This window comes from Mus musculus, chromosome 1 (genome assembly GCF_000001635.26).
Source record: "Mus musculus strain C57BL/6J chromosome 1, GRCm38.p6 C57BL/6J".
Taxonomy (NCBI): Eukaryota; Metazoa; Chordata; class Mammalia; order Rodentia; family Muridae; genus Mus; species Mus musculus.
In genome coordinates this window covers 33,585,180-33,611,992 of record NC_000067.6, presented here as the reverse complement: position 1 = coordinate 33,611,992, position 26,813 = coordinate 33,585,180, and the positions used below count along the sequence as shown (strand labels likewise).

Sequence of the window (26,813 nt, the reverse complement as noted above, 5' to 3'; positions counted from 1 at the left end):
AGGGTTTCTATTGCTGTGATGGAAGACCATGACCAAAAGTGGCTTGGGGAAGAAAGGGTTTATAGATTTGGAATCACAGTTCCCTGAGGGAAGCCAAGGCTCGAACTCAGACCAAGTGGGAACCTGGAGGCAGGAGCTGATGCAGAGGCCATGGAGGGGTGCTGTGTACTGGCTTGCTCCCCATGACTTGCTCAGCCTGCTTTCTTATAGAACCCAGGTACCACCCACAAAAAGCTGGGTCCCCTTCAGTCACTAATTAAGAAAATGTCCTCCAAGGCTCCTTGTCTCCAGCCCAGTTTTATGGAGGCAGTTTTTAAAGTTGAGGTTCACTTTCCTTAGATGGCTTTAGCTTGTGTCAAGACGACATTAGCACTAGCAAGGGGTCCTGTGTATTAGTCATTACTATTGTTGCAGTGGCAGAATACCAGACAGAAGGGACTTGAGGGGAGAGAGGCTTATCTGGGGTCTTGAGGGGAAGGCAGGTTAGGCCACATTGGTGCAGTGGGGTGGTAAGTTACTCATGCTTTGGTGGAGTAGCAAGCGGAGAACACCTGGACTGGGCCCACAGGTAAACACTGATGTCTCCTCGTCACCGCCCCAGTGACCCAGTTCTAGCTAGGCATGTGAGCCTGTGGGAACATTTGCGTTGAAACTTAAGAATGGCTACATTCATCTATAGTCTGTACATTTCTGTAAAACTTTCCAGACAGGTTATAACAAAATACATCGAAATAGTAAAGGAAGTAGAAAATGAGAACTCATGAGCAAACCCTAGATCCTGCCTGTTGGCGGTTTGTACTGGTCTTTCTTCCTGGGAGGAAAGGTAACAAGGACCCCAGTCACTGACACAGAAAGGAGAGGCTTTGCCAGTTTATAAAATGTAACTTAAAAAAAAAAAGATTTATTTATTTACTTTATGTATATAAGTACATTGTAGCTGTCTTCAAACAAACCAGAAGAGGGCATCAGATCCCACTACAGATGGTGGTGAGCCATCATGTGGTTGCTGAGAATTGAACTCAGGACCTCTGAAAGAGCAGCCAGCTCTTTTTAAGGAATGTAATGTAACTTTTTAAGGACTATGTTCTGCTAGCTAATTAAAAAGTTTTACTGATAGGAACTGCGCAAGTAAATATAGAAACCAATGCTTTATTAGAGTCTTCTGTCTGGAGATCTTGATGAATGCTGGAGTAGACAAACATGATTTCAATTTATGTCTCGAGGTTCTTAATGGCTTAACTATGGAGGAGTTAGAGGAAGGACAGAATGAGGAAACTGGAAAAGGAGGAAGGGGACTCAGGGTGTCATCTTTGAGAAGACTAGGACATTATTGATTTTCATTGAGCCACTTGTCAGGCCTATCACATGCTGTAGAGGAATATTGAGAAGACAGAGCAAAGGCTGCTGTGTCCTTGTGACTGTGGACAGCCGTGGAGAAGGAACAAACCTTCTCTCAGTAGATAATGTCCTTTATCTTAATGTCCTTACCAGCAGAGATGAAGTGCAGGGTCTGTTCAGGTTCCACGGGTGTATTTGGAACGTAAGCCTTGAAGTCTGGAACCCGAGGCACAGCCCTTTCTGTCTCCCGTGATTATCGTCAGATTGGTGTTATTTTTGTCTGTTTGGATAACGCCACGGGTGTTTCCGATTCTTTTGTTTTAATGAGCTGACAGCTCTCTAGTGTGGAAGACTGGGTGAATGCTTTGCTCTACAGTTTTAGTGTTCATTAGGCATTATTATGTAAGCAGTAAGCAAACGCTAGTGAGTCTGATGGTTTGTGACATCTGTTTTTGTTGTTGATGTGACTGTTCTTTGTGAGAATGGTTATTGGTAATAGTCTGACTGTCACATCTTAGCCAGACTGTTGAATAATAGACATTTCCATTCTGTCGTTCCTCCCTTCTGGCCTCGCCGTTCTTATGTACTCTGACTTCATTATTGCCAAAGGAAAAGCTTGACTATTGACGGCTAGATCCCCTGCCACTCAGGATTTCATTTTCCTGCACTTTTGAAGTGCTGTCTTTTACATTTTCATTTTCTCTATTTAGGGAGCCTTCCCTTTGCAGGCAAGATGCTGATAGAATTTATCTGCTGAAAATGAAGGTCTGTGCTCTTGGATTTCTGGCTTCAAAATAATCATGTAGAGCAGCCATGAGATGGGAGAGATGAAAGATTCAGAGATGCCAGTCTTAATTTACAAGAGTTTCTTATCAACAAGACTGGATCATGACTTGTAGCAGTCTTCAAAATGTATCTAGCACTGTAATCTGAGCTGTGATATTTCATCAAACACACAGCCTAAACCTACAGAACTCTGGTTTCCTTGTTTAATTTGTATAGTCAGTAGAAGATAGTGAAATCTAAAAGTATTTCTTGTGAAAGCTTCACATGTGGGCTGGGGAGATGGTTTTGTTAGTAAAGAGCTTGTTGTGTAAACAGGACTGGGGTTTAGAGCCCCAGGGCTATATGGAGGTGGGCAGATTCATCGGCTTCACTAGCCAGACAGCCTGGCTCTAGGCTCAGTGAGAAACCTTGGTACAAAAAGAAGCAGGTGAGCCATTGAGGAAAACACCTGAGGTTGGCCTGTGTCTTGCAGGCGCGTGCATGCACGTACACACAGCCACTCATGTCTGCACACAGATGCACACAGATGCCTTACATTTCCCAGTTATTGTTGGGCAATGCTTAAAGATGAGTTCCAGTTTATCTTCAGTTGTGAAAGATCTTACTATTACTACATTTCATGAAAGCCTTAATTAAAAATACATAGCTGGTCATCTCATTTAGAATTTGCTTCCTTGTAAATTATTCTTTTAAATCACTGTTCCATCTTTTGGCTAAGGTCAAATGTAATTATTCTGCTAATGGAAGTTCCACCTTTTAGGTAGCTTTTATTGTGATTGTTTGAGTTACATTCCTTGCTGTGATAAAATGCCTTGATAATGAACTTTAAGGGAAGAAAGGTACTTTGGGGCCCACAGAGGGCATCAGTCCACGTAATGGGCAACACATGGTAGCAGGCAGGGAAGGCCTGGTGTCGGGACCAGGAGGCATGCTGCACTCAGGAAGAGAGACAGACCATGAACGGAGCTGTAAAGTGACCCACTACCTCCCACCAGGGTCCACATCCTCCTAAAGGTTATATAAGCCTCCCAAACAGTACCATTAGCTGGGGACCATGCATTCAGATACAGGAGCTGCAGGGTCATTCACAGTCAAAGTACAAAGTGCCAAAGTCCCAGGCAGCATCAGCGTCTACAGTAAAGGATGAATGCTGAAGCCCAGCCAGGTCAGCTCCTGTCTTGTCAGATGCCCGGGGACAAATGGATGCTGTCAAGAGTTTGGCATTCCTAGCCTGATCTCCATTTTACTTTAATAATTTAACAGAGGTGTTTATGAAATGATAAAATTAATATTCTTTTTTTCTCTTTAGTAGCTGCTAAAATTTAGAATTTACTTTAGAGATCAAGTTTCTATTAAAAAAGACCTTAAAGTAGTTTTGTTCTGTCCAAGTTTCAGCAGTGATAGTAATGTTTACATTTTTCTTGATGAATCTTTTTTCATGTTGCGTGGCTGGTATACAAATGGCACACTGTTATGCTAAGTAACTTCTTTCCCAGTGCAGCAGAGCTGTTTAGACTGTGACCTTTTAGAATAAATTGGCAAGTACGTCAGGTTTGCTAAGAGCTAGAGTGGAGAAATACATTTTGCAGGAAGATCCTTGGGATGCCCCATTTACTTGAAATTTTAAACAGTGAGATAAAAGGCTTTATGTTGAAGCATGAATGTTTCAAAATGATGATTAATGAGGAACTTGTCACTTGGAATTCACTTCAGGTCCTGTGTTTCCAGTGTCAGCTCAGCGTCCCTCTTTGTAACACAATGGATGATGTTATAATAGCACACACAAGGTTAGTATGCTATGGTAATAGTGTAGCAAAGCCGTGAAAACTCAGTGTCCTTTTCACTTTGAAATTGACTTGCTAACCCATCCAAAGCCCATTTTCATATTTTCATTAATATTTTACTTTTGTATTTTTCTGATAACCTATAGCCCTTAAAAAATCTGGGAACTTCTGGCTTAGGAGCATATTTTAATAAAATTCTCTGTACTTTCCTATAGTGCCTGCTATTTTCTGTTATTTTTCAAGTAAACCTGCATATAATAAATTTTTTTTTAAGCATTGACCTTGATAGTTGAAGCAACCGCAGTGGATAAGGTTGAAGCTGGGAAGTGTGAGAAGCCCATTCAGTATTTAGGGCATAAGGTGAGGTCATCAGTACTCCTGAGGTGACTGTTGGGAAGTGGCAACCTGACCTGTGATGTGTAAACCGAGGCAGGCTTCGTATTGATTGCCTCAGGAACCATTCCTCACTCATTTAACTTTGAGGGACCTGGGGCTGCCTGGTTGCTTCAGCCCTGAGAACAGTAAGCACTATGATTGCCCTGATTAAGGCTAACTGATCGTCATGGGGGTGGTAAATCATTGCAGGTCAGGAGTCTTAAAGGTTCCTCTGGTGAGTTGAGTAAGAACGCTCACCCCCCTCAACAGCTCCCCCTCCGTCCCCGCCCTATAGGCTCATATATTTGAATGCTTAATTGCTAGGGAGCAGAGCTGTTTGAAGGGATTAGAAGGATTAGAGGTGTGGTGAGGCCTTGTTAGAGTAGGTATGGCTTTGTTGGAGCAAGTGTGTCACTGGGTTGGGTGGGCTTTGAGGTTTCAAAAGCTCACACAAGATCCAATATGTCTCTCTACTTGTTGCCTGTGGATCAGGATGTTACACTCAGCTGCTGCTCAGACATCATGCATGCTGCCATACTCCTACCATGCTCCCCACCATGATGATAATGGACTAAGGCTTTGAAGTGTAAGCAAGCCCCCAGTCGAATGCTTTATTTCTTTTTATAAGAGTTGCCTTGGTCATGGTGCTTCTTCACAGCAATAGAAACCCTAAGACAGTTCTTAACTAAAGGCAGAAGCATAATTTGATTCTATATAGTGTCCCTCCTCTGTATGTGTGTGTGTGTGCACGCGCACGCGCGCGTGTTTGCATGTGTGTGTGCATGTGTGCACGAGTATGCTATGGCACACATGTAGAGTCAGAGGACAGCTTCTGGGAGTTGGTTCTCTCCTTCTGTTAAGCTAAGGTCATCAGATTGTAGGATGAATGCTTGTATTTTCTGCACAATCTCACCGACCCCATTCCAGTTTTCATTGTGAACTTAAACTATATTTTTCTTTTCTTTTTTGTAACGGGAGTCTATGTAGCTTGGGCTGTCCTTGAATTCAGTAGCTGAGGGCGAGCTGGAACTTCTGACCCCTTGCTTCTCCTTCCTCAGTACCGGGGTCTGGGATTTCAGGGTACATCCATAAGATTTTTGGTATTTGAGTTGGATTGTAAGCACTTTATTTATTTATTTTTAAGCACAGAATATTTCTTGCAATGTAGTCTAATGCATAAAAACATTGGGTGTTTGAAATGTTAGTCAAAGATCTGAAATTTTCAAGCATATAAAACATTTGGTCAACACAAGTCTTTTTGAAGCATGGATAGATAGTTCTGAAAAATCCAAGATTTCTTAGCAGTCTGAGAAATGAGGAGGCAGCTGTCAGATACAGTGGGCCCAGGGATCTGAGGGACAGGTTGGCAGATATGTCAGAGTTGTCCTGTCTCCTTGAAGCCATGCATGTTTCTAGTAGCACATCTCTTTCTCAGTGGTCATTGCTACTGTTGTAAAATAGGTGAAAAATCATAATGGCTTGCTTGTGTACGGGTCCTGGACAGATTTAGTTTGGAATTATGAAGGTGTTTTAAAACTTAAATATATGTAGACAGCTAGTAGTTCAGCCTTCATTTTCATATAAGGAATGTAATGTATAATTCCATATAAGGAATTATAATGGTTAAAATGTGTAAAGTAACTCATACAAATATTTATAGATGTATACTTTATATATACCAAACTCCAAAAAATTTAAACATATAAATCTTTAATTTATGAGAAGAAATACACCTATGTAACTATGATCTAAAACAAAATGCAAACATTCCTGCTTCTATCAGTAACTTGTGTTCTCTGCTTGAGGCAGCCAGGGAGTGATTTTTGGTATTATAGATTAGTTTTACTTGTTTTTTTTTTTTTTTTTTTTTTTTTTTTGTTGTTGTTGTTGTTTCAGAGTTTTGTAAGCAGAAATTTGCTTGGCCAGCTGTCTATATAGTTTGATAATTGGTGTGTCTGAGTCATTTCTATATCTGAATTGTATTCCATTGTATGAATAGCCCCAAATGAAGAAAGTATTTAAGCAGATATGTCAGAGAGGAAGATATATTGATTATCTTAAAACTGTAAAGAAGATTCTTAGCATGTTTTGTCTTCAAGGAAATGCTTTCAAGCCCAAGTTAGATACAGAAATCTATCAGGGAGAGCTGAAGTTAACAAATCCTACCAATTCTAAGGGCTGACAACCGCATTGTACTCTCTTAGGTTACCAATGGGGCTAATATTGATGCTCTGTGACTGTCAGTTATTTCAAGCTTCCCAACTTAGCCAGGCTTCTTCTTCACAGGTAGGAGCCCAACTGAGACTTGGGATATGGCCTCCGAAGGATCGGTGTTTGCCTCTCTTCAGCATTGTGATTGCTCTTGAGAGCATCCGCCATAATGGACACCAGTCTGGTGCCATGGAAAGATGGCAGGACACCTTCTGTTGTTAAACATGCCTTTACCACATGATGCAACATTCCTACTCCTAGATATTTACTCAAAAGAAATGAGAGCATGTGTTCATAGCAACTTTGTTCTCAATAAATAGCTCCAAACTGGAAACAGTGTAGTATTCACCAACAGGGAATAGATAAAAACATTCAGATAGGTTTTAGAATTTAGTTCATTTTTAAAATATTACTATTATTTGTGTGCAACCTTGAGTGTGCGTGTGTATGTGTGTGCATGTGTGTCAGTGCGGGTGCACGTGTGCCACGGTTTGTGTGGGAGGTTAGATGACAAGCTTCTGGAGTTAGTCCTTGACTTTACCCATGTTTGAGATAGGATCTCTGCTACTGTGTAGACCAGGCTAACTGCTGGAGCACCTCCTGTAGGCACTCTGGCGGTGCACATCCTCGTGCTACTGTGTTTGGGGGTCTAGACTCGGGTCATCAGCGGGTTTGCCTGGCAAACCATCTTCCTAGCCTGGTTTTATGTTTTGTTAATTTTTATATTTCTTGTACATGAGATTTGTTCATGGCTAATGCAGAAATGACTACGTTTTTTAGAAATACCAATGTGGAAAGATTAGTATCAGTACCCAGTTGTATGCTGTGACAGAAACCATACTATACTCCTACTTGTTTTATTCAGTAGATACTAAAAAAAATAGCAAACTTCAGTGTGGTGTTTGTGATGCAGAGTAAGCTGGAGGAAGCCAGGTGCAGTGTACTGAGGCCCTGCCCTCCTTTCTGAAGACGTCTACTTTCTGAACGTTGTAGATTAGAATAGACTCTTCCATGAAATAGGGCTTCAGTGTCAGCCTGGCACAAATTAGCATACACCAATAGCTGCTTGCTTCCCTCTTCCTGGAGTCTTTTGCCCTCAGTTTTGTGTGCTAAGTTTTCTTTTAGAAATTCTGTGTGGCATGTCAGTGTGAGAGTGTGTAGGTCAGAGGACAGCTCAGGGGGTGAGGTTTTTTTCTTCTGTCACGTGGGTGTGGTCTCAGGCAAGGGCCCCTTCCTGCCCATGGAGCCATCTTGCCAGCCCTATGCTATGCTCTAAGGCTCCTCGACTTTACATATTTCATAAATACTTGATCGCATTTTTTATTAGGTATTTTCCTCATTTACATTTCCAATGCTATCCCAAAAGTCCCCATACCCACCCCCCCAATCCCCTACCCACCCACTCCCCCTTTTTGGCCCTGGCGTTCCCCTGTACTGGGGCATATAAAGTTTGCAAATCCAATGGGCCTCTCTTTCCAGTGATGGCCGACTAGGCCATTTTTTGACTTGATCGCATTTTTGAGAATGGATATATCAAGATTACATTTTCCTGGAACCGTATTATAATTATTTTACTTAAGTCTCTATCTCATCAAATAGTGAGAATTTATATCAGTATTGTTTGTGTTGCAGTGTTTCTCTTTTGGATGGGGATGGGGGTGTTTGTAGTTCATCTTGTGCCTTGTATGGCATGCTAAGGGGGGCAGTTCCGTTGCACACAGGGCTTTCCTGCAATGGTGTTGCTGAAGCCAGGTTTCTTGAGCTCCTCATGCCTCACACCGTGTGTATTGTAATGTTACTTTGTCTTGAATTAAGAGTATTTTAATTTGGATTTACAAATGAAATTTGGGAGATTAACGAAAGTTTCAAGCTGTTTCAAGTTAATTTAAATTTTGATGAGGAACTCAGATAGTGATAATTTCCTAAGGGGACGGCAGGGATCCTGTGGCTGCTTCAGGCCGGAGAAAGCCTAGATTAAAAGTAACTCATGGGGGTGGTAGTTATAGAGGGCCTGTGGCTTAATTTCAGGCATTTATAATTGATTTTTTCTTTAATAATTCAAAGTTTATTTATACCCTGAAAGTAGTTAAGGTTTCTTTAATGAACAAAAAGTGTTAATCCTTTTATTATCTTACGGATGAAATAAAACTTTTGGGGCAACTTCATAAGAAACCGAGTATGAATCAACAGGACGGTGAAAGCTCCTCTTGTCCCTCCTCCATCCAAGGCCTTTTTTCTGAAGTCAAACCCAGGAAGAATAAAATTAACTGCAGACAAACAGCGTTGTTGTATCTGAACCATTGCCACTGCTAGGTGAAGAGACATGGGGAAAGAGGCAGTGGGGCTATTGATGATCTGTGCCTAAAGCATTAAGTTTCAATTACTTTCTCTGTATTTACTCAGACTTTCTTTTCCTGGGAAAGCACACCTACAAGTTTGGTGGTGGGTGAGGGGCAACCTAATGTAATTTTTAATTTAGGGTTGGAGGGAGGGAACTGTGCCTGGCAGTGTAGCCTCTGATTGGTTCATCAAGCTTCCCTGTAGAGTCTGTGACTTTCCCTAAACGTCTCTGTCAAGCCTTGGCCCTAATTTTTATTTGGAAGTGATTGTAGAGTAACAGATGGTGGGGAACTGGTACAGGACATTCCTACAGACCACTTAGCGCTCCTCAGTCCTCTCCTAGATAGCGTTAGTCCTGTTAACGGTAAGCTTTGTTCATATCTGACCAGTTTTGAGGTGTCTTCTCCTTCCCTTGGGAATCAAAGTCTGTGTTTTACCCTCACAGTGGGTTCTAGCTAGACCCTGTCCCCATGGAACCATGCTATTGTTAGAGAAGGACAGACATTTGCTAGTGACTCTTGAGGTAGACTGTGTTCCAAGGGCCACTATGTTTGTCATTCAGCTCTGGATCTAACAAGGACAAATGGAGATTTGTATCCAAACATCAGGGTGGAGCTCAGTGTATAGATTATTACTGAGAGAAACCATCAAGGTTAGCAGGGCTCTTCCTAGACCAACTTCACCGGATTCTTGTTAAAGACAGGCATTAGTGGTGGAGTATTGAGAGCAGAAGAGTTTTAGTAAACAGACTCTGCAGGATTCTAAAGACTGGACAAAGTTGTGTCAATGACAGAGTTAGATGGTGGGGACCAGTGGAGGAGCCCTTAGAGGAGCCCTGTTCAGACTGTGTCAAGGAGAGGACTTTGTTCCTGGTATGACTGAACTGTGACACGACCCTTCCCCAACACATGAATGTTGACAGCCTAATATCTTTCTGCTTGCCCGCCCTCCTTCCCTCCTTCCCTCCTTCCCTCCTTCCCTCCCTCCCTCCCTCCCTTTTTTCTTTGTTTTCACCCTCACCACAGATACAGATGTCCCTCTTTCCTCCTTGTTCTTCCCCAACCTCTCTTCTGCCCCTCCCCCTCCCCTTCTGTTTCTCCTCAGAAAGGGGCAGAAAGGCCTAATATCTCATACCTAAGGATATGGCAGCAATGAGGAAAGGGCCTCAAAGGGGCTCAGTAGGTTAAAGTGAAGCTCTGTGAGGGGGTCACAGTCTAATGTGTCTGATGTGTCTTAGGCAGGAGACACAGAGAGACCTACAGCTGCAAATGCAAAGGAAAGGCCCTGTGAGGTCCCAGTGAGGAGGAGGCTGTGAGGTTCCAGTGAGGAGGAGGAGGCTGTGAGGTCCCAGTGAGGAGGAGGAGGCTGTGAGGTCCCAGTGAGGAGGAGGAGGCTGTGAGGTCCCAGTGGGTGAGGAGGAGGAGGAGACTGTGAGGTTCCAGTGAGGAGGAGACTGTGAGGTCCCAGTGAGGAGGAGGCTGTGAGGTTCCAGTGAGGAGGAGACTGTGAGGTTCCAGTGAGGAGGAGGCTGTGAGGTCCCAGTGAGGAGGAGGCTGTGAGGTTCCAGTGAGGAGGAGGCTGTGAGGTCCCAGTGAGGAGGAGGAGGCTGTGAGGTCCCAGTGGGTGAGGAGGAGGAGACTGTGAGGTCCCAGTGAGAAGGAGGAGGCTGTGAGGTCCTAGTGAGGAGGAGGAGGAGGAGCCTGTGAGGTCCCAGTGAGGAGGAGGAGGAGCCTGTGAGGTCCTAGTGAGGAGGAGTCTTGCGCGCGCTCGACTGGCCAGGAAGAACGTCGCTGCAACAGGATCCTTCTGCACACGTTTATTGGGAGAGCTTGATTGTAGAGGCGAAAAGACCTCGAGCCCAGAACTGGTGCTGCTTTTATAGGCCTAGGAGGGGGCGTGTCTCACACCTTGATTGGTTATGCACTAAGCCTCATTTGCATGTTCCTCATCTGATTGGCTACTCTCTCTCAGTACCTTACAGAACCTCATTATCATACCTCATTTGCATGTCTCACATCTGATTGGTTATACTCTCAGTACCTTACAGAACCTCATTATCATGCCTGGGCCAGGCAGTGTCTTTGCAAAAAACTTTACTGCATATGTACACATTGGTTGTTTGTCCAATCTTATGCGTGGTGGCCAGCAGTAGTCAGTGCCACTCAGCAACGGCACATGTGGCTTCCCACAGAGGAGGAGGAGCCTGTGAGGTCCCAGTGAGGAGGAGGCTGTGAGGTCCTAGTTAGGAGGAGGAGGAGGAGCCTGTGAGGTCCTAGTGAGGAGGAGGAGGCTGTGAGGTCCTAGTGAGGAGGAGGAGCCTGTGAGGTCCCAGTGAGAAGGAGGAGGCTGTGAGGTCCCAGTGAGGAGGAGGAGGCTGTGAGGTCCCAGTGAGGAGGAGGAGGAGGAGGCTGTGAGGTCCCAGTGAGAAGGAGGAGGAGCCTGTGAGGTCCCTGTGAGGAGGAGGAGGCTGTGAGGTCCCAGTGAGAAGGAGGAGGCTGTGAGGTCCTAGTGAGGAGGAGGAGGAGCCTGTGAGGTCCCAGTGAGGAGGAGGAGGAGCCTGTGAGGTCCCAGTGAGGAGGAGGAGGAGGAGCCTGTGAGGTCCCAGTGAGGAGGAGGAGGAGCCTGTGAGGTCCCAGCGAGGAGGAGGAGGAGCCTGTGAGGTCCCAGTGAGGAGGAGGCTGTGAGGTCCCAGTGAGAAGGAGGAGGAGCCTGTGAGGTCCTAGTTAGGAGGAGGAGGAGGAGCCTGTGAGGTCCCCGTGAGGAGGAGGCTGTGAGGTCCTAGTGAGGAGGAGGAGGAGCCTGTGAGGTCCCAGTGAGGAGGAGCCTGTGAGGTCCCAGTGAGAAGGAGGAGGCTGTGAGGTCCTAGTGAGGAGGAGGAGGAGGCTGTGAGGTCCCAGTGAGGAGGAGGCTGTGAGGTCCTAGTGAGGAGGAGGAGGAGGAGGCTGTGAGGTCCCAGTGAGGAGGAGGCTGTGAGGTCCCAGTGAGAAGGAGGAGGAGCCTGTGAGGTCCCAGTGAGGAGGAGGAGGAGGAGGCTGTGAGGTTCCAGTGAGGAGGAGGCTGTATACGTGGCCATGCAGGTGTGTGTGTGGGAGTGCAGTTGTTTGCAGAAGCCTGGTGAAGGTTTCATGTCCCCTAGAACTGGAGTTAGAAGCCGCCAGATTCAAATGCTAGGAACATAATTACTGTTCTCACTGAAAAGCATACACACTCTCAACCCTACAGCCAGCTCTCCAGTCCCTTGAACAACATTTTGCTGTATAGATGAACTGTGTGGATGTGTGCAATCATGTGTGTGTACTCACTTGTCAAGGGACATAGCTACTTGTTAGTTTTTGTGCATAGATTTGCCATGCCACAGACATTCAGCTTTTTTAGGTAGGAATATGTTTGTCTAGCACAATACCTGAAATAAGATTGTTGAGTTACGTGGTATCTGGAGTGGTGAAGTGTTTGTGTTCTTCCTGGTAATGTGTGTGAGTTTTGGTCCTCCCTCCCCCCCCCCTGGACATAATATTCATATATATTTAAACAGTTTTTATCATAGGGACCTTTACAGGCTAATCTAATTGTGCTGGTGTCTGGTCATGGCTCTGGGCAGTGTACCATGGCTTTCATTTGACTTTCCTTAATGGTCAGCTTTTTGAGCAGCCTTCATTTGCCTGTCTTCCATCTCTGCCTCCTTGCTGGTGAAGTCATTGTGTCTTACTGTGCTTTGCATTTAGAGCTTTGAAGGCCTGGATCCCAGCCAAGACATTGAGATTGGGGATGGAATAAAAGTCGTTTGTCCTTGGGAGAATGGGAACATTAGGGGCTGGAAAATTATTAGTTCAGCCACAAATAGCCCTTTGAATTGAGTTCTGCAATTGGGGTCTGTCTTTGGTGGCGTGGTTTTTAGTAAGAAAAGCTAGGGCTTGAGCGAGGCATGCATTTTTGCCAGGCTGTTAAAATACTCGAGTGTTTCTCAGGGAGAGTGAGATGAGAGCCATTGTCTGTCCCATATACATCCTCTCATAGTATATTCTGGCTTAGGGAGCAGGGAGCTAACGAGAACCCAAACCTAGAAGACAGGCAAAGCAGGAAACAGTCTCTGTTAGTGTTTTTATGTGTTGGGAACAGGGGCTCATGGGAGACTATTATGTTTTAGAGGTTGTCTTGAAATTCTTTATGCAGCTGCGCTGACTACTTTTATGCCAACTGGACAGAAACTGTGGAGTTATTAGAAAAGAGAACCCCAACTGAGAAAATACCCCCATCAGATTGGCTTGTGCCAAAGCCTATGGTACGTTTACTTGAGTGATGTGAGGGGGACCAGCTCACTGAGGGCAGTGCCACCCTTGGACTAGTAGTCCTGGATACTGTAAGAAAGTAGGCTGAGCAAGCTACAGGGAGCAAGCAAGCCTGTAAGGTAAGCAGCACTCCTCCATGGCTTCTGTTTAAGTTCCTGCTTCCAGGTTTCTGAGCTGACTTCCTTGGATCATGAACCACACATCTGATTATAAGATGAAGGAAGCCCTTTTCTCCCCAGGTGGCTTCTGGTCATAGTTTCATCATAGAATAGAGACACGACCTATCGTAGACGTTGGTACCAGGCAGAGGGGGAATTGCTATATAGCTCTGAGAAGACTTTAGAACTTTGGTTGGAGAAGCCATTGAGTTTTCAGAGCTTAATCTGTGGGAACTTGGAAGTTGAGAATGTTGAGAGTAATGTTACAATGGAGGCCTGGCCTGTGAAGCCTCACAGGGAAGCTGAGAGTCTGTTGTAAATATCTATTAGATCCTTTGATTTATGACATCATTTAACTGTTTATTTTCTGTCTAGATGACCTTTGTATGGCAAGAGCATTGCCATATATTGAAGTAAAAAAACGGATATTGAAGCGCCCACTCTCACTTTGTGAGCCTGGGTGATTTTGTGATTGTTGCAGATGTACAGACTTCCAATCTTCTCTTGGTGGGTTTTTCCTTGAGCATGGAGTGTCCTTCCCTATCTTTTCTGATCAGTTTTGGTAATTTGGTTTGAAGCCTATTTTGTCAGATAGTAACATGGCTGCACCTGCTTGCTTCTTGAGTCCGTTTGTTTGGAATACCCTTTTTTATCCTGTATCCTGAGGAAATGCCTGTTCTTCATGTCGAGCTGTGTTTCTTGGATGCAGCAGAATGATGGATCATACCTTTTTAATCCAGGCTGTTGGTCTGTGTTTTTTAAATTGGGAAATTGAGACAACTAATATTGAGAGTTATCAATGAACAGTGTTTACTGGTTATCATTACTGTGTTGTATGGTGTGGGTTTTTCATTCCCTTCTTTTGATTTACTATTCTGGGGTTATTTATTCCTTGTGTCCTCTTGGTGTGCAATTAATCTCTTCACTAAAGTTTTCCTTCTAGAACTTTCTGCAGAGGTGGACTAGTAGATAAAAATAGCTTAAATTTGGTTTTATCATGGAAGTTGTTCCCCCTCCTCTCTGGATTTTGATTGATAGTTTTGCTGGGTATTGGTTGGATCTGTCATTTGTGGTCTCTCAGAGTATTTGGTATGCCCAGTCCCTTCTGGCCTTCCAGATCTTGAGAAGTCAGGCGCTATTCTAATGGCCTTCCTTCCTTTCTATGTGACTTCATCTTCTTCCCTTGGAGCTTAGAGATGCTTTGTTTATACTTTTCATTTAGTTTTTTGATTATTATGTGTCTTGAGGAATTTTTTTTTTTTTTTTTTTTTTTGGGCCTGGTCTATTTGGAGTTCTATATGCTGTTTTTACCTTGACAGACAGCTCCTTCTTTAGGTCGGGGAATTTTTTTCTTCTGATTTTCTTAAAAATATTTTCTGTGGGCATTTGAGAAATGGCTCAGCATTTAAAAGCACTGTCTGTTGAGGTCCTGAGTTCAATCCCTAGCAACCACTTGGTGGCTCACAGCCATCTGTAATGAGATCTGGTGCCCTCTTCTGGCATGCAGGAACACATGCAGATAGAGCACTCATACATAAATAAATCTTAAATTATTTATTAATATATACACACATACATATGTATATATATATTTTCTTTTTTTTTTCCCTTCTGTTCCTTTGACCTGGATCTCTCCTTCTGTCCCTATTATTCATGGACTTGGTATTCTCATGGTCTCATGGATTTCCTACATGTTTTGTGCCTGGATTTTTTTATTTTTTAAAAGATTTAACATTTTATGACTGAGGCATCCATTTTTTTGTACACCATCTTCAGTTTCTGAGATTCTCTTTTTCATGTTTTATAATCTGTTTGTGAAGCTTGCCTCTGAGGTTTTTGTTTGACATCCTAAATTTTTGATTTTCAATCTTATTTCCATTTGGGCTTTCCTTAGTGATACTATTTCTTTATAAGTTCTAATTTTTATGTCTTGAAATGTCTTCATTATTTTATTAAACTCTTAGTGTTTTCATGAGCTTCCTTGAGCATATTCATAATTGCTATTTTGAAGTCTTTGTCTTGTGCTTCTGCTACATTCCATTCTCAGGGCCTACTCCAGCACAGTTGATGGCTTTCGGAAGAGGCACACCGTTCTGGCAGTTCATGTTTGTGGTTTTGTGCTGGGAACCAGGCATCTGGAGTTAGGATGTATAAGGTGTTTTTGGTGTAGATGTCTGGCCTTGTCTCTGTTGGGTGGATGTTTCATTCTTTGGTTGCTGTTGCTCACCTTGGATCCTAGGCAAGTTGGTGGCTGTGGTGTCCCAGTTGAAGGGTGCTTCTGTGGGAGTGGATATGGCCTAGAAGAGAAGACTGTGTCCCAGCCCCTGGGGAGCCCTGGCTACAATGTTCCTATTGATTGTTGGCTGACACAAGGAATGGCGATGGTTTGAGGCTAGCCCAGTGTAGGGCTTCTGGGTAGAAAGTATTTCTAGGGGATCAGGGGCTGACAGAAAGGAATGGAGGAAGAAAGAAGGCTAAGAAGGTTGGTGGGGAAGAGCTAGGCTGAGCCCCCTGGGAACGGAGGTTCTTTGAGAGGAAGGGCTCCTGCAAGTAGGCTGTTAAAGGTCTTAGAGTGAGTCTACTTTGCATGTTTAAAAATAGTATGTCCTAGCTGGTACTTTTTTACACTCACTCATAGGCACCTGTGGGCTTATAGATGACACTTTAAAGGAGAATCTTAAAAAGCAAACATACATATAGAACAAGTTCAAACATTCATATTCCACCCCTTGCCCTGTGTGTGTGTCTTTCTGTCTGTCTCTTTCTCTCTCTTTCCCTGTGTTTGTGTCTGTTTCCATCTCTATTTGTCTCTTTCTCCCCCAACTCCCCATCCCCTTCAGTCTCATTTAAGTGAGGAAACCCAGAGCTTACTTAGCCCGAGGTAAGCAAGTGCCCTCCCTGAGCTAGTCCCTAGCCTTTTGTTTACACTTTGCAAGCATCCATGCAGAAGCCTGCAAGTTCAAGTCACTGTTCTTAGGGCCTCCCAATCTGCCTGTGGTGAGAGCACACTCAGAGAAGCATCTCCTTCTCTCTGGGGCTGCATGAGGAAACCATTTCCCACCTGGTGTAAGAACTGCTTCTAAACACTAAGTAGTAACACATGGCTGCTTCAGTGTTCAGTGTTCAGACTGCAGCATGACCTTAAAGAAAGTTTAATTCACTTGTGGGATGATCTAGGCCATCCTTAGAGATGCACTCGATGATCTGTCTTAGAAGTGATGCTTGCGTGGTGGACCAGTTGCTGTGATGGAGACTTCCTGTCTTATCCCTCCTCTTTCTTCCGAGCCAGCATTCTTTCTGCTAAGACTTTCTAACCCATCTTTTTTCTCTTCCTCTGTCCTAGGACCCAGGGCCTTGAGCGTGCTCAGCAACTTTGTAACCACTGAGTTATACCCCACCCCTTCTTTTTTATATTTTATTCAATTTGTTTCAGACTCTATAGGAGGTTACTTTGTTCTTGTTCTATAATACAAAAATCAGTTTAAATTTTATTTAATGCTTGGCTGAGTTCACTGTATGTTATCCCAGGAGAGGCTTGGTGTTGGCTCCCGCCTTTTCTACTTAATATTGTGTGTGGATTAGTCACACTTCTCAAGGCCATGGCTTTCTGAGCTGGAAGAATAAGCCTGGATTCATAGTATTGTGGGCTTGATCCATGCCCATAGAAGTTAGTGAAGTTTACCATGGCATATATTGTTACCAGTGCAGCTTTCTTATATAATGTTACTGAAGGTACTCAAACCAAGGGCAACTCTTCTGTATTTTGAAAGCTCTTTACTTGGATGAAGTCTCAAGAAAACTCATGAGACTTTCTTCCCCAGTCTAGTTCTTTCTGTGGCAGTGACCAACGGTGCAGGTAATGAGCTATGCAGTCAAGGAGGCTGCTTTCCTGAGCCCATCTAGTGCAGTCAGTTATAATTGTTGAGTAAAAGTAATCAAAGCAGGTGTTTCTTTTAAGTTTTCCCTTCCATTGTACCTTTCTAACTGTTCTCTTTGACCAGCCTTGCTTTCTGAAAACATGGTGTGGTTTTCATTGGAACAGATTTCAGGGTCCTCCATTCTGTGTAAAAAGTCACCTGTGGGCCTTAGGGGAGGTTAAGCACACTGGCATATGAGAATCATCATATTTGACATTTCCCATATTTTGCTGGTTACTCTTACTGTGGCCAGGTAGCGGAGGGCACAGAAACTCTTGATGGCAAATAGATTTCTGTCAGAGGCAGCAGAGGAAGACAGGAGGAGCTGGAAGTTCCTGCCTCCTCCTTTGCTGTCCTTTGCCTGGGACACTAGTCTTTTGCTTGGATTACCCCATTCCTTCTAACCCCCCTTTTAAACCTTATTTATGTAGACTAGCCATGCTGGAAACAGCCTGATGGGGCTCTGGGCTTGATCCTCAGCACCAAAATAGAGACAGAGAACAAAACAGCTTGATAAACCACAAGGAACTTTGAAAACCAAAGAAGAAAGCAACTAAGGAAGGCACTGTGAGAAGCGCCCCTCCATTGTGGTTCTGCTCCTGAGACTCTGAAGAAGCGAGTCACTCATGTCTTCCCAACAGCTGAGGGAGGGAACAGCTGGCTTGGCTGAACTTTGCCTCCCATCTTTGATTTGAAGACTCTTTCTCCTATTGTGGAATGAAAGCTGTCTTCTATCAGGACTGAACACAGTCAGATACTAGCTAAAGTGGAGGAGGCTTCCATATTCAGTAGCTAGTGACAGCAGGGCAGAGGCTGGCTCTATTTTGACACATGTCAATAAGTGACAAAACACTTTTTGTTATAAAATGCTTACTCATCATTTTAAACTTAGAAATCTTTTATACTTCTAATAGATTCTCCTATGGCGCAATTAGAAAACCAGATTTTGGGAAAATTCAACCATCGTTTTTCATTAATAAAGTCATCCCACCTCTGCCTTTTGTCTGTCCCCTTTTCTTCTTGCTGTCTCCCTCATGGGTTTTGTTCTTTTCCCTCATGCTCTAAAATTCAAGAACTTGCCGAGTCTGTTGGCAGCTGTATTGACTGGGTTGTAATTTTTAAAGACCATGGAACAACATTATTTTGGTTGAAGGGCATTTAAATGAATGGAGGGCGAACAGGCCACATCATATTATAAATCCTTATAAGGACTTTAAGTTTCTTCTGGAACATAATGTGATTTGTCAGTTGTCACCCTGTGTGAATTACAGATATCATCAATCATGAGAGAGAAAAATTCCTATTTAAATGTTTGATCATTTGTCTTAAGAAAATGTGATTCCCCCCGCCCCACCCCCCCATTTCTTTTAGAGTCAGAGCCTGATAAGCAATAATGAGTTGGATTCCCACTGGCAGCACCGACCACTGGGGAGTGTTCATGAGTGAAATCCAGGTTGACTTGTCTTAGATTAGATGCTGCTCACACAGCCCTTGGGGTTCTTGAGCTCCAAAGCTGTGGTGTTGATGGGCAGAGGGCCTGTAATGAAATGCATCTCTGTTTGTTGCATTTCCTGTGAAGTTTCCCTCCTTCTGTTTTCATATGTATATCTTTTCTTGTTCTTGATGAGAACCTAAGTGAAAAAGAAAACTGGGTGTTCCTTCTATGGGTTCTTCAATGTAATAAAATTGCATTATCCCAGTTAGATCTGTCCACATATGTATCTTTAAGAAAAAATATTATTTTGTGAATTACCTTTGAATTACTTTAAGATTGTTTCTTGTTATGTGGTGTTCCTAGGAAATAGATTCCTAATAATGGACAGCTTTTATAAATTTACCCGCTGAGAGAGAGATAGATGTTAGCTTGTAATATCGTTGTCACTCTTTGTCTTTGATTACATTTCTCACTTGGCTGTTGGTTTTTGCTCAAGTTTTCTCCTTGGAGCCTATTTGAAGAGCGTTTATATGGAATGACAGAAATGCAGTGGTGCAAAAATGAGGGTTTGGGTAGGACTTGAACTTTATGAGATTCAAGTGATTAAAGATGATTTCTTTATTAGCAGCTAACTATAAACAGTCTTACTACGCTTCTTTTTGCTTTTCATTTAGATAGCTCTTCTGCTTTTTCTCTTTCTCCATGCCTGCCTCCCTTCCTTCCTTCCTTCCTTCCTTCCTTCCTTCCTTCCTTCCTTCCTTCCTTCCTTCTTCCCTCTCTCCCTCCCTCCCTCCCTTCCTTTTTATTTTTTCAGTGTTGAGATGGAATATTAGGAAGAATTTTTAAGTTGATTTTTTTTCCCCTGGTTCCACTTCACATTTAAGTGATATCCTTGGCTACTAAAAGAGGAAGTAGATATTTCCTCATAGCATCATTAGTTGGCAAAATGTTGATTCTCAGGTGCAGTGCGTCTTTTGTGTGAAGGTTTTAGAAGACGCTGAGAGCAAGGAAAACATTTAAGAAGAGGAGTTTCCTTGGCTTAGGATCCCATTCCCTTTTGCTTCCCTCAAGAGTGGTTGCTTACTGATGTCCTCTGAAACACGCGCACCCGTGTATTTGTTTGTCTGCTCTCGAGTTCAGTTTCCCCGGGTTTCAGGATTTCCCATGGTCTGACTAATGCAGGCCCCATGAAGTCTCTTGACATGGAGGAGTACTGCTGAATTCTGACTGGCAGCATTTGAATCACTCTGCCAACTACCAAAGTTTTGCCACAACTCTGTTTGTTCACCAAATCAATTGGCATCCCAGCAACCTTATGTATTTGTTCACTTTATGTTCATCTTTTCTGTATGGGAAGTCCTGGGGGGAAATTTTGAGCTAAGGCCTTTCTGTTTTCTTTTACTGTAAAACCCAGTAATATTCCTGCGGAGGTTTGGCTGGGAAAGACTACTGTAGGCTCATAGAGTTGAATACTGATCTCCATTTGGTGGAAATGCTTTGGAAGAATTAGGTATGGCCTTGTTGGAAGAGGGCTATCACTGGCAGTCGGGTGGGCTTTGAGGCTTGAAAAGCTCATGCCATTTCAGAGAGGGCACCCCCATCTTCTGTCTTGGCCTCTGCCTCTCTGCCTTGTGCTTGTGGGTTGGATGTAAGTTCTCAGCTACAGTGCCTAGCCTGCCTCCCTGCCACCATGCTCCCCACCATGATGATCATGGACTAGAACCCCCTGGAACTGGAGCTCTAAACTAAATGCTTGCTTTTATAATTTGTCTTGGTCATGATGCTTTTTCACTATAGGCAGACACATGGGGTTGGTGGGAGGCAGAAGCAGGGGAAGGAGAAAGAAAAATTGTGTGTGTGTGTGTGTGTGTGTGTGTGTGTGTGTTTACATGTGCAGTGGAATCTTGAGTTCAGGCTGGTAATCTCTGTGTTCTAGTCCAGCCACTTACAGTTGTTTATAATGCCTTCTCTGGCACATTTTCCACACTTTATGTGTGAGAACAGACTCACACATTTATCCTCAATAGATTTTCCTGTTTGCTTAATGAAAGGGAATTTGCCTTGAAAGACCTCCCAGTCATGATGCTTTCTCCGCTGCTCGATGGCCCTGAAGCTGCCCACGCCTGCCCCTGTTGCCATGGCTCTGCACAGACCTAACAGCTTCCTGTCTTCATCCATGCCAGCCATTAGGCGCCAACTCATCCATGCTGAGGACAGAGAGAGACGGGATGAGAAGAAACGACAGAGTAGAATTATTCAATAATCACAGAGACTCCTCTCAGCCCCATTACATTTTCTTGAAAAATAACTACTTTTATGGCAGGGTCTCTCTTGTTACAAGCCCAGGCTGTTGTTAAACTCAGTGTGGCTGAGGATGACCATAACCTTTGATCTGCCTGCTTCCACCTCCCACATGCTAGGGTTACAGGCATGTGTCAGTTTATTTAATCTAGCTTTATTTTCTTTCATATCATCCCCCCAGCCCCCCCCCCCCCCAAGTCCCTATAGGTCTTGCTCTGTTGCCCAGGTTGACCTTGACCTTGTGATCTTCCTGCCTTTGCCTACAAACTGCTGGGACTACAGGCATGTACTATACACATGTGTAGTGTTTTAAAATAAAGCTCACCCACGCATGTCTGTAGGAGCTTGTAGGAGCTTGAGACTCACAAGCAGCTCACTCATCCTGGAGTTGGTCCTGGTTACTGTTTTCACAGAAGAGAATCACAGAGGTCAGATTCCTTTCCCAAAGAGGTCGTGTTCTAGTAGCCTGCTGTGGTCCCTGCTTTTTAGAGAGCTTGGTGTGGTTCTCCAGCTTTAGAAAGAGTGTCATGTATGTATGTGCTGCCCTTGCTGGCCCAGCATTGATTTGTAACACTGAGGTGAGTCTGTTGTTTGGCTTCTTTACTGTAATTTCTTTAGCATGCTCAGGCATACAAAGTCTTTTCTTGATACTCAGTTTTTAGCATCAGGGTCTTGGTCAAGAACATTTCACAGCTTTAAGTGTTTTGTAAAACTGAAGTATCCTGACCTCTGAGGATAGAATCCGTTTATTCTTTGTTTCTTTTTTCTTTAAAATGCATTCACTCCCTCCACTTTTTAAATATATCCCGTTCCTCTTCCCATTCAGTTCCCTTCAGTAACAGCAGGGCCCCCAGGGATACCAACAAGAAGCAATAAGACCAGGCACAAATCCTCATTGCAAGGCAACCCTGTAGGAGGTAAAGGTTTCCAAGAGCTGGTGAACAAGCCAGGGACATCCCATTCCCACTGTTAGGAGCCCTTCAAAACCCCAAGCTAAACAACCACAGCTTATTGTTCAGTCTCTGTGAGCCCCATGAGCCCTGCTTAGTGACAGTGGTGCTCCACACCTTTAATTCCAGTACTTGGGAGGCAGTGGCAAGTAGATCTCTGAGTTTGAGACCAGCCTGGTCTACAGAGTGAGTTTTAGGACTTCCAGGGTTACCCAGAGAAACTCTGCCTCAAAAAATAGACAGCAGCAGCAGCAGCAGCAACAAAACCAAGCAAGCAAGCAAGCAGAATTCATTTCTTTACAAGGTACAGACTCACGGTGTTACCCAGGGTGACCTCAGACTCAGCAGTCTTACCACCGTGTCTCCTGTGCTTATAGGCATGCACTAGTGTGCTTAGCTCTGAGCCCTTCTGGGTTTCAGATGTCTGCTCTTAAGCTTTTGCCTGCCCCAGGTTGGTGAATAACCTTTTGTTTATGTTCTAGGTAGTGGAAAACTTGCCTTAGAATAGTTTAAGCAAGAACACTTTTGAGTGAGGCAGGTTATGCTCCAGGCTATCCTAAGCTACAGTGTAAGAGTCTTGGAGACAAAAAGGCTTAAGGACAGAGAATTTTGAGGTGACTACAGTGTGATGGGCAAGGGGCAGGAGCTCAAAGTAATGTCCTGGGCTCTACCAGTGCTCGGGTTGGGATTTTGTGAAAAGTTATTTTAAACTATCCTGAAGTCAAATTGAACTTTATGACTTCATTCTGACCAGCAGGGATTAATTTACAACGTAACCAGTGACGGACTGGTGCATATGTACATTTCTACCCTGGAGATGATTATTTAGCTCAAGGGGCTGAGTTTATGTCAAAGAATTATGATCAAATAATTTCTCATTAAATTGGTAAGCATTTGCTCGGAAGTGTCCTTAAACAGTTCTCTTGAACAATTAAAATAACTTTATTGCTCTTTTTATGTCTGCCACTAAACTTGAGAAACTAAATCTTACAGAAAGGAGGAGATGACAAAATGGCAGGTCAGATTGTACAATTATGTAAATACAAGCCCATTTCCCTCAAGAAGAACGACATACCTTTTAAATGAGATCAGTCAACATGTCTCTTACAATTGCCTTCATTGGGATCATGAATATATATTTTTTATTTTTGAAATAGTGCAGTTTTATTCCCCTTACTAACAGCCCTGTCTGTGAGTGAATAAATCACTAGCTGCTGCTAATTCTAAGTGCTCGTAATCACTAAACAAAGGGTACTCGAGATCACACATGCTGTAAACCACACGTGGAAGCAATGCCTTTTATCATCCACAACTTTAATGGAAAGAAAACGTTAATTTAGGGTAATGAAATAGACCTCTAAGTATGATTGGTGAATAGACCATTAGGTTAATTAAAATGAGGGTATGCATCATTGCTATGGTGGAGCGACCAGCATGCAGGAGACAGATTCATTTAGTGCTTGAATAGAACAATTCAGAGCTAGTCTTCCTCCCCACTATGCCATCCCCCCGCCCCCCCCCCCCCAAAAAAAAAGGAATTGCTTGGGCAGTGGTAGCGCATACCTTTGATCCCAGCACTCGGGAGGCAAAGGCAGGCAGATTTCTGAGTTGGAGGCCAGCCTGGTCTACAGAGTGAGTTCCAGGACAGCCAGGGCTACACAGAGAAACCCTGTCTCAGGGCAGGGGGTGGAGTGGGGGGCGGGGTGGGGTGGGGGGGCGGGGAGGGGGGGGTGAGGAATAGGCAGAGTAGTCTCCCTGAGCCAAGATTTACTACAGACAGGGCAAGAGCGATGACAAGGCTTTTTGTTTTTTGTCTCATTTGCCTTTACCTGTCATTGTAGAGAGCTTGCCACATAAAGGTGAGAGTTTGTAGAGCCTTTGGAAAAAAAAATCAATTATATATAAATTCCTCTGCACATCATAGCAGATGAACGAACTACAAAACAAGACTAAGCTATTGTGACGTGCTCAGATTTTGTATCGAAAGACTCAAAAGGTCAGATATTTAAAAGTTTTTTCGGTTTGATAGATTAATGCATGTCTCAGCCTGCAGCAGACAAGTTGTACAATGGATGGCAGTTAGTACAAAACCTCATAACTGGTGGAAATGCAGAGAATTAGGGTCTGTGGAATGCTTAACCACAGCCAGGGCTCAGGGAAAGTTAGTGAGAACCAGAACTCAGGGCATACTGGACCAAATGCTGTCTTCTAGACATGAGGGAGCCATTACACTCATGAACCCACAGCAGCTGTAGTCGTCTGTAGAAGACCACACAAGCTCAAGCTAGTCAGCACTCCAGTGTGGAGGGCGGACAGCCTTAAAGTCCCCTTCCTTTAGACTGTTGGTTGTTGACAGCTTCAGGGGTGTGTGTGTGTGTGTGTGTGTGTGTGTGTGTGTGTAGGGGGAGAATCAGTTTTCTTTCCTATACATATACTTAGATGTACACGAGGTATCTGAATAGTTGAAATTATACTTGGTGTATTTAAAAAAAGAGAGGATACAAAATTGGGAGGGGATATGGGGTAGGTGGTAGATCTGGAGAAAAGGGGTGAATATGATAAAATCTATTGTATCAATGTATGAAATCCTTCAAGAATTAATATAAAAGTATTATATTAAATATTTATTGCTTTCTAAAATTGCAATGGGGATGTTGTACAATTTCTTAGCCTCAAACTGACCATCAGTGTTAACACCCTGCCCCCTTCCTCAGCCAGGGCTCAGGGAAATTAGTTTTTTTCTGTGCCTAACACTCAAGACTAACTAGATGGTGTGTTAGCTAGGTGACCAATTTGCTGATTGAATTTACTGAAGAACCCAGTACTTCACTATAGTATATATTTGCTCTTTGGATTTTCTTTATTTGGTGTTAGCTTTTTATTTTTTGGTCTTTGATTCGTTATTCTCAAATGTCTTAGTGCAGTGCTGAATGGAAGCAGCTATTCAGTGAGTACTTCTGCTTCCCTTAGGAAGGCTTGGATGTGTTTAAACAGGTACTGCGGTCAGTATGGTCTTTAGTTATCATCTGCCTCCCCAGGATATGCCTAACTTAATGTGTTAATTTCTACTTAGGTCTTTTATCCAGGAATAGATCATGTTGTCCAATGGTCATCCAGTCTGCCCTTCCCCATTTGCTTTTTGTTTGCCATCTGAGGATGGCTGAGTAAATGTTCCATCAGGGTGCCTGACCTTGTAAGGTTGCTGTGTGATGTTGTCTACAAAGCATGGTGGGCCACATTCATAGCTATCCTAGGACTTGTGCAGCCCTCAGGTTGGATATACGTATGAGTGGTCGTAAAGCAAATGATGATAAACCTAATGAATGACTTGTATGGTCAGTTAAACAAGAACTGGTTCTGAGCCCAGTATTTCACGGGCACTTTCTGCCTGTTAGGCTTTCTTGGGAAGGCTATAGAGATTAATAACGGAACCAGCTCCTCTGACTCTGTAAATCAGAATTTATGGAGCCGAGATTCACTTTTCTTCTTCCAGGTACTTAGTTTTGAGAAAGTCTTCTGTCTTGTTTTTGCTGTTCTAGTCTGTCCGTTTTCCTGTAAATGACGTCGGAGGCATTTAATGAGTTTACAAAAACATATATATTTAATAGTTTCATGATATATAATATTAACTTAGCAGAGCTTGATCCAGTAAAAATTTAATGCGTATATTAGAAGTGAATGCTTACTCTGTAAATGAATTCACGTTAGGATTTTTATAAGTCATTGACTTAGACATTTAGCAGGTCTCATTTCTGTCTCTTTTTTTTTCCCAGTAAGGCTCATTTAAAGTGTTTAGCAAAAATGAAGGAGTTGGAAAATTTTGTTGAACCTTAGCTGGGTCAAAACACACATACACACACACACAAACACACACTATGAAGGCATTATAATCTCTCTTGTTTTCAGGATTATACTTTCTTGGTATGTTTCTTTTTACATGTGATCTTTCTTCCTAAGTCTTCATCTTTTACTTCCTCAAGGCTTCCCTTTACCTGAGATTTAATTTTGGCACATCAGAAATAGGCTCAGGCTCAGTCTCAACACTGTCACTGTTGTTAGCTAGCTCTTTTGCATTCCCAAGGAAATGCATCGGGTTGATTTGTGAATCAGTTACAGTAATGTTGAGTAATGTTGAAACAGCAGCAACAAAGGGCCCAAACTTTCCCATTCATCCCCCATGTTTGTCTTGGGTTTGTTGGGAACTGTATTCTGTGTTGTCTTTACTCTAGGCCTCAGGCTGCAGCCATCAACTGAAACAAATCTTAGACACAAAGTGTCGAATTCTGACTTATGCACCTTCAATTTAGAAAGAGTAGATCACTTTATCTCACTTTTCATGGTCAATGAGGATACCCGATGAATGAAAGATTGATGGTATCAAGAAATCCACGCCTTCCATATTTGGCGGGCAGCACTTTCAACTACTAATATACTTAGCTTCTCCATTTAACCTCACTTCAGAGCCCATTCTTTCCTCTGGACCACACACCTGTCTTGTCATAGGAGATAGGAAGTCTGGCAGGAGGGATTGTCTCCACACTCAGGTGAAATCTGTAGCTTCTGATATGTGCAGTGTGCTTTCCCTACAAGGCAAGGCTGAGCCATGTGACCTGATCAGCTCCTGGAATGTAGATAGGCCTGAAGTATGCCAGCCTGGAATAGACTCTTTGAATGGAGTTGGTGGGCTATGGGTTGAATTCTTGCATTTTTGTCCTCCGCCAAGCACACAAAATGTCCTAGGTAGAGACTCCTCCCTTACTGTGAATGTGGTATGGACATCTATTGTGCCACACCACTGTGAGCCCAGAGATGTGACTAACAACAGGAGCTGACTTGATATAGCAGCAGGATTGGAATTAGCCAGCCTAGGCGTGGGTGTCAGCTCTGCTAAGTTTGCAATTTGGGGTAAACTTATTTAAGTTTTTTGAGGCT

General features: G+C 43.4%; 1 protein-coding gene across 5 annotated transcripts in view; it reads left to right on the top strand.

The window, feature by feature from the left end:
• Prim2 (DNA primase, p58 subunit) overlaps window positions 1-26,813 on the top strand; it is a 216,001-nt gene that overhangs the window by 57,816 nt on the left and 131,372 nt on the right. Inside the window, exon 8 of one of the 5 annotated variants that reach the window (XM_030252295.1) lies at window positions 3,838-3,911. The exons of the other annotated variants lie outside the window; for them this stretch is intronic. Coding sequence (XP_030108155.1) covers window positions 3,838-3,911 — 74 coding nt within the window. The remainder of the gene's footprint in view (window positions 1-3,837; window positions 3,912-26,813) is intronic. 5 annotated transcript variants of the gene reach the window in all.